At 42.0% G+C, this 11568-nt stretch overlaps 1 protein-coding gene across 1 annotated transcript in view; it reads left to right on the forward strand.

The window, feature by feature from the left end:
• Positions 1–11568, forward strand: part of ASB12 (ankyrin repeat and SOCS box containing 12) — a 332952-nt gene that overhangs the window by 115014 nt on the left and 206370 nt on the right. Inside the window, exons 5-8 of the mRNA XM_027098063.1 lie at positions 909–1037; positions 2222–2356; positions 5138–5270; positions 6601–6710. Coding sequence (XP_026953864.1) covers positions 909–1037; positions 2222–2356; positions 5138–5270; positions 6601–6710 — 507 coding nt within the window. The remainder of the gene's footprint in view (positions 1–908; positions 1038–2221; positions 2357–5137; positions 5271–6600; positions 6711–11568) is intronic.

Consider the following 11568-nt stretch of genomic DNA (forward strand, 5'->3'; position numbering starts at 1 on the left):
CTTGCACACAGGATTCTTGTTGGCTGCAGCAGCAGCCTTAGTGTTTCATGCCCGTCTCTGTTGTCCATGCTGATAGCCGTAGTCGTGCCCATCTCTGGAGCTCATTTATGCGATGCTCCAAATCCCCTCTCCTTGTGCACACTGAGTCAATGGTATCTTGCCTGTTAGGCAGGTCCATACTCTCTCCCAGACTCCCTGCCAGCTAGCTGTGTTGCACTAGCCCCCTTCAGGCTGTGTTCATGCAGCCAACCCCTGTCCTTTCCCTGGGATCTTAACTCCGAAGCCCAAGCCTCAGCTCCCAGTCCCCACCTGCCCCAATACATGAGCAGACAAGCCTCTCAGGCTGGTGAGTGCTGGTCGGCACTGATCCTCTGTGCGAGAATCTCTCTGCTTTGCTCTCTACACCCCTATTGCTGCATTCTCCTCTGTGGCTCCAAAGCTTCCCCCCGACCACCCTCGTCTCTGCCAGTGAAGGGGCTTCCCAGTGTGTGGAAACTTTCCTCCTTCACAGCTCCCTCCCAGAGGTGCAGGTCCCATCCCTTTTCTTTTGTCTCTGTTTTTTTCTTTTTTCTTTTGCCCTACCCTGGTAAGTGGGGAGTTTCTTGCCTTTTGGGAAGTCTGAGGTCTTCTGCTAGCATTCAGTAGATGTTCTGTAGGAGTTGTTCCACATGTAGATGTATTTTTCATGTATTTTTAGGGAGGATGGTGATCACCATGTCTTACTCCTTCGCCGTCTTGAATGTCCTCCCATCAAGGATAAGTTTGTTCTTATTTCTGAGGAATGGATGATTCTAGATGATAAATAACAGACAGCTAATTCTTGAGTGATTGCTATTCTAACCTGTTGCTAGCAGGTAAAAATATGTAAAAAAAATTGAGTTTAAAAAATTGAGTTTATTTTGTTTTAGATATGCAGTACCTACCCTCCTGAAATAGTGGTTCCTAAATCTGTTACATTGGGAACGGTGGTTGGAAGTTCGAAGTTCAGAAGTAAAGAATGTGTGCCTATGCTTTCCTACCTCTACAAAGAGAACAATGTTAGTTGAGCAAAGTTCTCTCATGAGAACTTTACTTGGTGCTAGAAGACCTGAGTTTAAGTCACACCACTGCCACTTACTAGCTATGTGACCTCAAGCAAGTTACTTCTCTGAACTTTGGTAGCTCTGAGAGTTTTTAAGTGTGTAATATGAGAGAAAAATATATGTGTACTTTGTAAATTTTAAAGTGTTGTGCAGATGTTAAGTGTCATTTGTAGTGCGTTCATTTATTTCTTTTCTTCTCTATGGGCTCCTGCTTGATGGCAAGTTGTTGAATAAAAGGGAACAGCTGTATGAAAGGATATTTGGGCACTGTGGCTTCCCATTAGAACACACATGTCCTTGATTCTTTCTCACTATTTTCATACAATTTAAGCTAGTAGGGGAATATTTCGCTTGACTCCTCTATTTGAGTCCCCTTCCATAGGAAGGGATAATAGTTCTTGCCTCTTGTGGTCTCTCTGAGATCTGGAATTAGACAGTCAAGTTCTCAGGTAGGCAACTATCAAGTGCTAAAAAGTACAGTAATACAAGTGGGTGTCTTTGTGTCAAACTATCAAAGTAAGCAGACTCTATAAAAAACACACCAAAGTGTAATGCAGTTCACTAACTAATTATTACCAGATGTATCTGCTAAATAGCTATGTTGTTTTCCTATTGAAATGGCTTGAAACAAACCAGCCCTCTGATTTGGCATTAACTCCTGAAACGAGTGAACCCTGTTCTCTTAAGAGACACTAGGTCTTTGAATTCTGCTGTCACTGTGAACCTCTGGTTTATATGGATGATATTACTGGGACTATAAAAAGCAAGAAAGGTTCCGGTAAATACTAGCCTAATACATATTGAAAATGCATAGAATTCTATTAAGGAAACACTCAGGGTGTGATTTTCTTGAAGTCTGGATTTGCTGAGACTGGGTTGGGAATCATAGCCATGTAGAAGAAAAAAAGACTATCTGAGCAACAGTTTGTGGTAATACAGCCCACATGCTAGAGTGGGGATGGAGGCAGGAGGCTGAGCCTAATGTCAGTGGAATGCCTGGGCTTCAGAGCTACATTTCTTTTTACTTCACTATCCTGAGTTGTCTCATCCTCTTCTTCTACTCACTGAATATGGGATCAAGGAGGATTTTTGACCACCTGTACATTGGACCACTCAACTGATATATTTTTTCCTTACAGCCTGCCATTTACCACTGTAGCCAGCCTCTGTCTGGATTTTATACTCATTGCATAGATGATGAGCTCCTGCTAGAGGTTATTAGCCAGACGAACCCAGAGAGCCAGTTTATGTATGTTGTAGACACAAGACCAAAAGTATCTATGTATCAATGACCTCTCTAATACCCCTACTTTACTCATGTTATAATTCCCTTCCCCACATGTTGAGTTTTGCAGTGTTAATGGGAAAGTTAGGTTTGTGTATATGGGCTTATTATGTCATAACTGTGTAAAATCATTTGAGTAAGCCATTTGGAACTCCTTTTATCATAGCTATCACTGTCAAGCAAGACTATGAGAAGGTACTTTGAACAACTTAGTCTTGCCACTGCCTGTGAATGTCACAGAGAGGAGGGTCCTCAGATCAACCTAAACTCTCTGCATTAATTCCTTGACCCTCAACATTTTGTCTAGCTTTAATAAGGAATCGTAGAGGAATTAATTGTGCCCCACAAGGCAAGTAAAGGACAGATTTCCTTTTTTTAAAGGCTGTTCTTTTCACAAACAGCCCCAGAAAGAAATAATTTTGCTTATACTTTGATATGTTGACTGTGGATGATTAGGAGGTTTCATTGCTAACTAGGGATTGCTAAGTAAGTGATTTATATTCTAAGCCTAAGCCAGGTGGTTGTGACTTCAGAGTTAAGCAATTGGTTGTGCTTGAAACCAGATAGTGGTCTTAGACAGATGTCTGCCCATTTTGGGGATCTCTCACTGACTGTTCTGCAGGGCTACCTATAACTGACTGGGCTCAATAGAAAAAATAATTTCCCTTTCTGCTCAGGTACCATCCTTCAGTTTCTCAGAACTTTGCTGTCTTGCTTCAACTATAACTGCGTTTGACATTCTGGGATTAGAAAGAGTTTAATCAAATCTGTGTTTTCCATCGTATTAGTCTTAAAATGATAAAGAGAAGTACCAAGCTTTTGAAAAACTAAAGGATTGATGCCCTTTGGCCAAATGAAAGACCAAAAAGTCCTTTTTAATAGGTCCCTTTTTCCTCTCTCAGAGAGCCTAGAAATATCTAGCAACACTCCTCTTCTGGATGGCTAGATATATACTTTTAGTAGAAACTGTATTGTAGTGACAAGTTACATTCTTAGGAGTCAGTCAAATCTGGGGTCAGATCCTGCCTTCAGCTTTTATCCATATGATCCTGGTTGAAATTGGTTTACCTCTCTGAACTTGTTTCCTTATGGGAATAATAATAGTACCTATCTTTAGGAGCTGTCATGAGGATTAAATGAGATAATATAAGTGAAGGATCTAGCACAGTGTCTGGCACATACATACTAGGGGCTCAGTAAATATTATATGTTCTTTCCTACTTGAACATTAGGCTACTAATATGTAGCAGTTTCTCAGATATGCCAGTCCTATTCCCAAAGAGTGTATACTGGTATGATGTATCTAGCTATCTGTAGTAGCTGGCCTTTCTACTGCTGCCCAGACCTGGGTAGGGACTGCCGTAATTATTGTTTCATTTGCTGAAGCATCCATCAGTCATAACAGACTTTTTTGTTACTAGGTTGCTGTTGCTTACACCTCCTCAGGTGTCCCATTGATTTGTCATTAATTTAATGAAAGCTCAGTGACATTCTTTGTGTGATAAGAGATCAAAATTACCATCATGTTTCTCCCTTTAACAAATATCCTGCATGCTAAATAGAATATGTTGACATGTAGATTTTTCTTCCCTGCATGTGTTAATGTGAATAGTTTGTGCTTTTGAGGTTTTTAATGGCATTCTTTTTTTATTAATGTAAAAATGACACCCTATCCATATACATTCTCCTCCTACCTTCTGAAATGCACAATAATGGGAGATTAGAAAATAGGCCCAAACAACAGAAAATCATTTAATTATTAAGATGGTTATAATCATATAAGATATCTTGGCTGCTTTCTAGTTTTTTTATATATAAATTTATTTATTTTATTTATTTTTTGCTGTGTTGGGTCTTCATCGCTGTGCACGGGCTTTCTCTAGTTGCAGCGAGTGGGAGCTACTCTTCATTGCGGTGCGCGGGCTTCTCATTGCGGTGGATTCTCTTGTTGTGGAACACGGGCACTAGGCACGCAGGCTTCAGTAGTTGCAGCATGCCAGCTCAGTAGTTGTGGCGCACGGGCTTAGTTGCTCCATGGCATGTGGGATCTTCCCAGACCAGGGATTGAACCCGTGTCCCCTGTATTGGCAGGTGGATTCTCAACCCACTGTGCCACCAGGGAAGCCCCTTTCTAGTTTTTGGATTAATATCTCCTCTCTGCAAGTCTCATTTACTCACTACCCCATCCAACATTCTTCATATGACCTAGAAGTATTCTGGTTACCACAAGCTGAATATAGTGTTAAAACAACTCTTGGTATCTCCATTTCAATTTTATCAGTGAATGAAAGTCACTTTATCTTATGCAGTCATGTTCTAGACATTTTTCTAGAGTAGCTGTTTATAATTAATTGGCCCTGAAGTTCTTAGACTTCTTTCTAGAGCTTCTCAGTAATAAGGATTTTTGAATTTTCACATGTTTCTCAGTATAAAGCCCATTTGTTTGTGATAGGAAGCTCAAAATTATAATTTTAGTTCTTCGGATCAGATATCCTCATAGCTCCCATATCCTTCAATCAATCTCTTAAGCAGAGTTTTAATAATAAAATAAAAACACTAAATCTCCTTCTCTTTCCCTATACTACTGTTACTTAAGATACCTGATCTAAATGCCAGTGAGATTCTCTTCATCCCAGAATGTGCCCTATGTGATCTAACTTCTTTTTAAATGGGTAAGATTTAAAACTGTTTAGAATGAAGCATTGAGATTGATGAACCATGTTCTTTTATCATCTGCCCCATCTGTTCTGTTATGTCCTCTATATTGCAGTTAAATGCCATGGCCAACCGAGCAGCTGGGAAGGGTTATGAAAATGAAGGCAACTATGCCAACATTCGCTTCAGGTTCATAGGCATTGAGAACATCCATGTGATGCGGAGCAGCCTGCAGAAACTCTTGGAAGGTACAAGGATTTCACCTGGGCTAGACCAGAGGCTATATAGCTTGCATAATTACGTAAGCAAAAAGTATGCCTGATTTTGTGGTGAAACATAAAAGCAACCAGGTGAGCAGAATTAACAGGTGATAAGATTTTTGACTATAGTATAAATCCAGTTTGCATAGGTAGTACTGAATTATAGCAGTGTTGGTCTGACAGAGGAACTACAATGTTTAGTTTTCATAACTCTGTGGAGTTCATCTGGGTTTAGTGGCTATGGAAATAATTTCTCTCTATAGAATTACAGAGACTGCTGTATAGGGGTGGGTAGGTCAACATAAATATAAATGAACTGGGATTTATTTCATCTTCCTCATTTAATCTGCTGTAAGGGGTCAGTCCAATTTCATCACTGTGCTGATGAAGGGGGCGAATTTAGACTTCAAAGGAATAAAGCTGCTATCAGACAATTTGGGTCATCTGTCATCACAGCAATGTAATTGGGATCAGAATGCGGGCAAGGTGAGATCAGGGCTTTACAGGACTCTTGAGTCTAGAACATTTCTCCCAAAGCCACTACCCAGGATTCCATGATGTGGTATGTCATCTCAGGCACACATAGGGAAAACCTGCCCTCATTAAGTGAACTCCCCGTTCTTCCTCTCTTTTCTTCAATTGTTCACTTATGCTGTCTGCCAGGACCTCTCCCTTACACAACCCTTATCAGATCCTGTCTTCTCAGTCTGCAGCCCTTTTTGGATATTAATGTTCCTCTTCCTTGGGTCTCTTCCTCTTTTCTTTTTTGTCCCAGAATATTCTATAGTAGGAGTGTAAGAGGACATTTTGCAGATTTTTTGAGGCAAAAGATTGCCGTCTGCTGGATAACCAGTGCAAAATGCATGAAAATTAACTGATGGTTTTTTCAACCTGTTGAGACAGCACAGGGCTGCAAGGGAGTAAGTGGGGATGTGGAAGCAGAGACAGATGTTAAGGGTCTACAAAGTTAGGCTCAGTAGGAGGAGTTAAGATGGGAATAAAATGTGTTTTCTAATCAGAGGAGATGTGAGTATTTTCCTGTGGATGCTGACTCAGTCTTTTGGCTCTGTTCTTCAGAGATCTCTGTGGGCTTGGGGTGGGTTCTACAAGTCAAGAAAGCAGAGACCCGAGCTAGGAGATATGGTAGGCTCTAGCCCTAGTCCTGTCCCTGATTCACTTTGCGGTTTCCAACTAATCATTTAACCTTTCTGTGCCTCAGCTTCCTCATTTACAAAATGGTGAACCATTTTGTCCCCTTTCTTGGTGAATAAACTGAGGTAATTGTGAATTTCAATCTCTGCTTCCTTTTCTACCTTAGTTTGTGAATTGAAAACTCCAACAATGAGTGAATTTCTTAGCAGCCTGGAGAGCTCAGGGTGGTTGAGACACATTAAAGCTATTATGGATGCTGGAATTTTCATTGCAAAGGTAATAATCAGGACTTTTAAGAACTTGCACTGACTTTATTATGGGATCTCTTGAGGTAGCAGTGTATTCATGGTGGAAAGAATATTGAAAAACAACCTGGTTTCTAGATTCAGGTCAGCCACTAATTTACTGCGTGCCCTTGGAAAATCTCTTCCCTTCTGTGGGCCTCAGTTTCTCTGTCTGTAAAACAAGGTGGTTCTACTAGAATCTAATGGTATAAGTTTTGGGGGGCCCACTGAACTCTTTGAGAATATGATTGACTTTCTGCCCCTAGAAAAATGTACATATGGCTATACATACAGAAAATAGACCTTAATTTCAGGGGGTACACAGACCCCAGATCTCAAGTTAAAAACTCTTAGATAATCTCTCATGGTCCTTTCAGCTCAAATATTCTCATAGTCTTTCCAGCTCAAATACTCTGATGTATTTTTGTGTTGATTCTAAGGTATCAAGTGGAAGTAAGACTGGTTGTAAAATAAATGCAGAGCTTGTGTTTCTATGGGTTTTCAGAGCTCTGAGTATAAAGCAGACTTTTCTGGCTTCTTTGTCTAGGTATGCCTCTGAATGCAGTCTAAGTAGGCTTCATCACTCATTTATGCTGACTCACTTATTTTCTGACCTTCAGAACCCTGGCTTCTGTATCATTTGTTAGGTGATATTTAAAAAAAAAAAAGAAGAAATTTGGAGTGTACATTTTCTCATTTTGAAGTTTTGTTTATACATTATTACATGAGAACTTGCTCTTTTCACCACACCCCTATTATTTGGTAGAAGTAAAGAAAAGGAGAGAATCACTCTTCACCTCTCTGCTGTCATTTTTTCAGTTGAAGATAATGAGATTTATAGCTTCTGGCTTAAAAGGTTTTTAGAGAGTGTGTGTAATTAACTGTCTTAAATATCCAGCCCTATTGTTTTACAATTTCCTAGTCCTGTTGCCTACATTTTTCACTGTAATTTATTATTAGTGCTTACTATGTGACCCCCTTGGTCATTTCAAGCCCACTGTTCTAGCCATTCTTTATACTGTTCCTTTTTCGCATGCCCTATACCCATAAATTTCTATTTCCTTTCTGAAACTGACTTTATTAGACCAAAGAGAGTGAGAATGGAGAAGAGGGATAGATTTGATAGACCATACAACCTCATAAATATTGGTTGAATTAAAATGAGTGGATGAGAAAGATAGACTTGTGATTGCACGATTATCCTGTGCTTCCCATCTCCATCAGTCCTATCCAGTATCCCAAGCTTGAAAACTCAAGTAAGCCTTGAATTCTTTCTCTTCCCCTCCATCTGGCAATTGCCTCATCCTGTCAGTTTTCCTCAAAAGTGTTTCTCAAATATCCGTTCTTCCCCACCTCTGCCTTAAGTACTATAATAACTTCCTGACTGGTTTACTTGTCTTTAGTAGTTGCTCCCCCCAGTATGGCCACCAGATTGCTTCTAAAGCCATCTTTCTTGAGCACATATGATAATGTCACTTTAAACTCAAAATACTCCAATGGTTCCCCATTGCCCATAAGACCCTGGTAATTAGTGAGATTCTTGTTTCTCCCAAAAACACTATAGTATCCCTCCCTCTCTCGTTTTGTCTCTCATTATCTTTATTTATTTTTTTCTCATTACAAAAGTTATACATGTACGTTATCTAAGAAGTATACATTTCAGAAATATATAATGTAAAATGTAAATATTCCCTGTAGTTTGCCCCACAACACACACTATTAATAGTTTAATGTATGCTGCTAGATCAGCACTATTTGAACTTTCTGTGATGATGGAAAGGTTCTGGATCTGTACTAATACAATAGCCACTAGCCACATGTGGCAGTTGTGCATTTGAAATGTGGCTAGTGAGAGTGAGGAACTGAATTTTTAATTTTATTTAGTTTTGATCAATTTAAATTTAAATAGCCACTTGTGGCTAGTGACTACCATATTGGACAGTACAGGTCTAGAATTTTTCAACATATATATAACTACATATATTATTACTAATTTGTAAAAATGAGATTGTATTGTGCATATTTTTCTGCAACTAACTTTTTATACTTAATGTATGGTGAACATTTTCCAGGTCAGTTCAGTCAGTGTGACCTCATTCTTTTCAGTGACTGTATAATATTCCATTAAGTGAATTTATCATGGTCCCTGTTCATGGGCAATTCAGTTATTCACATTTTTCACAAATGCAGACATTGTTGCATCAAATATCCTTGAACATATATCTTTATATGTGTGGGCATTCTTAAAAGTGGATTTTCAGTTGAAGAGTATGAATATTTCAGACTTTACTAGATGTGGCCAAATTGCCCTTCAAATAGGATACACCAGTTTCCATTCCCACCAACAATGCCTCTTTCTCCACATAGCCAGCAATGGTTATCATCAATCTTTTTAATCTTTGCCAATTTGATAGGTTATGCATTTTATGTCATGTTTTAATTTGCATTTCTTTAATCATTAGTGAAATTGAGCATCTTTTCCTGTCCACCAGTGACTTTTCACTCCATTTGGAGTCCTAAGGAAAGAGTATAGTCGCTACTATTAGGCCTCTGATATTATCTGAGGTATCTGGTTAACTGAGGGGTTTAAAAGGTTGAGAAACTTTTTTCCAGATCTCTCTGACTCTTGTCTTACTCGCAACCTATATATCCTTCTAGGAATATCATTTCTCTTTTACCTTCTACTACAAAAGTTACTCATTTTCCCACACCCCATGAACTGCACGGTCCATGACAGGTTCAATACTCCCCTTGCTCCTTACAAAACTCCTTCCTCCTTTTAGGTCTATTGCATTTAGCTATACCACTCTGTACCTCTCCTAATGACTCTTCTTTCTCCATTAAGGACTTTGGAAACCACTTTAGGTAGGTGGTTTCCTCTCCATCCTGATTCTTCCTCTCAATCCCAGGAGATTTGAATGTCCATGTACAACCTATAAAACACTCTGCACTGGAACAACTCCTACAGAACACCTACTGAACGCTGGCAGAAGACCTCAGACCTCCCAAAAGGCAAGGAACCCCCCACGTACCTGGTTAGGGCAGAAGAAAAAACTAAACAGAGACAAAAGGATAGGGACGGGTCCTGCACCAGCGGGAGAGAGCTGTGAAGGAGGAAAAGTGTCCACACACTAGGAAGCCCCTTCGCGGGTGGAGACTTCGGGAGGCGGAGTGGGGGAGCTTGGGAGCCGCGGAGGAGAGCACAGCAACAGGGGTGCGGAGGGCAAAGCGGACAGATTCCAGCGCAGAGGATCGGGCCGACCGGCACTCACCAGCCGAGAGGCTTGTCTGCTCGCCCGCCGGGGCGGGCGGGACTGGGAGCTGAGGCTCCAGCTCTTGTCGGAGCGCCGGGAGAGGACTGAGGTTGGCGGCGTGAACACAGCCTGCAGGGCGTTGGTGCGCGGCGGCTGGCCGGGAGAGAGTCCGGGGAGGGGTCTGGACCTGCCGAAGAGGCAAGAGATTTTTACGTCCCTCTTTGTTTCCTGGTGCACGAGGAGAGGGGATTAAGAACGCTGCTTGAGAGAGCTCCAGGGACGGGCGCGAGCCGCGGCTAAGAGTGCGGAGCCCAGAGACGGACATGGGACGCTAAGGCCGCTGCTGCCGCCGCCAGGAGGCCTGTGGGCAAACACAGGTCACTAGCCACACGCCCTTCTGGGGAGCCTGTGCAGCCCGCCACTGCCAGGGTCCCGGGATCCAGGGACGGCTCCCCGGGAGAGCGCACGGCGCGCCTCAGGCTGCAGCGTCACGCCGGCCTCTGCCACTGCAGGCCCGCCCCGCACTCCGTGACCCTCCCTACCCCCCGGCCTGGGTGAGCCAGAGCCTCCGAATCAGCGGCTCCTTTAACCTCGTCCTGTCTGAGCAAAGAACAGACGCCCTCCGGCGACCTACATGCACAGGCGGGGCCAAATCCAAAGCTGAGCCCCTGGGAACTGTCAGAACAAAGAAGAGAAAGGGAAATCTCTCCCAGCAGCCTCAGAAGCAGCGGATTAAAGCTCCACAATCAACTTGATATACCCTGCATCTGTGGAATACCTGAATAGACAACGAATCATCCCAAATTAAGGATCCCTGTGGATGAAAGGCTCTTGGTGCTGCAGCCAGGACTCAGTGCTGTGCCTCTGAGGTGGGAGAGCCAACTTCAGGACACTGGTCCACAAGAGGCCTCCCAGCTGCACATAATATCAAACAGCAAAAATCTCAGAGAGATCTCCATCTCAACGCCAGCACCCAGCTTCACTCAACGACCAGCAAGCTACAGTGCTGGACATCCTATGCCAAACAACTAGCAAGACAGGAACACAACCCCACCCATTAGCAGAGAGGCTGCCCAAAATCATAGTAAGTCTACAGACACCCCAAAACACACCACCAGACGTGGACCTGCCCACCAGAAAGACAAGATCCAGCCTCATACACCAGAACACAGGCACTAGTACCCTCCACCAGGAAGCCTACACAACCCACTGAACCAACCTTAGCCACTGGGGACAGACACAAAAAACAACAGGAACTACGAACCTTCAGCCTGCAAAAAAGGAGACCCCAAACAAAGTAAGATAAGCAAAATGAAAAGACAGAAAAACACACAGCAGATGAAGGAGCAAGATAAAAACCCACCAGACCTAACAAATGAAGAGGAAATAGGCAGACTACCTGAAAAAGAATTCAGAATAATGATAGTAAGGTTGATCCGAAATCTTGGAGATAGAATGGACAATAGAATGGACAAATTGCAAGAATCAGTTAACAAGGACCTAGAAGAACTAAAGATGAAGCAAGCAACGATGAACAACACAATAAATGAAATTAAAAGTACTCTAGATGGGATCAATAGCAGAATAACTGAGGCA

This window comes from Aethalodelphis obliquidens, unplaced genomic scaffold, assembly GCF_003676395.1.
Source record: "Aethalodelphis obliquidens isolate GAN/ISIS:26980383/991018 unplaced genomic scaffold, ASM367639v1 scaffold119, whole genome shotgun sequence".
In the NCBI taxonomy this organism is placed as follows: Eukaryota; Metazoa; Chordata; class Mammalia; order Artiodactyla; family Delphinidae; genus Aethalodelphis; species Aethalodelphis obliquidens.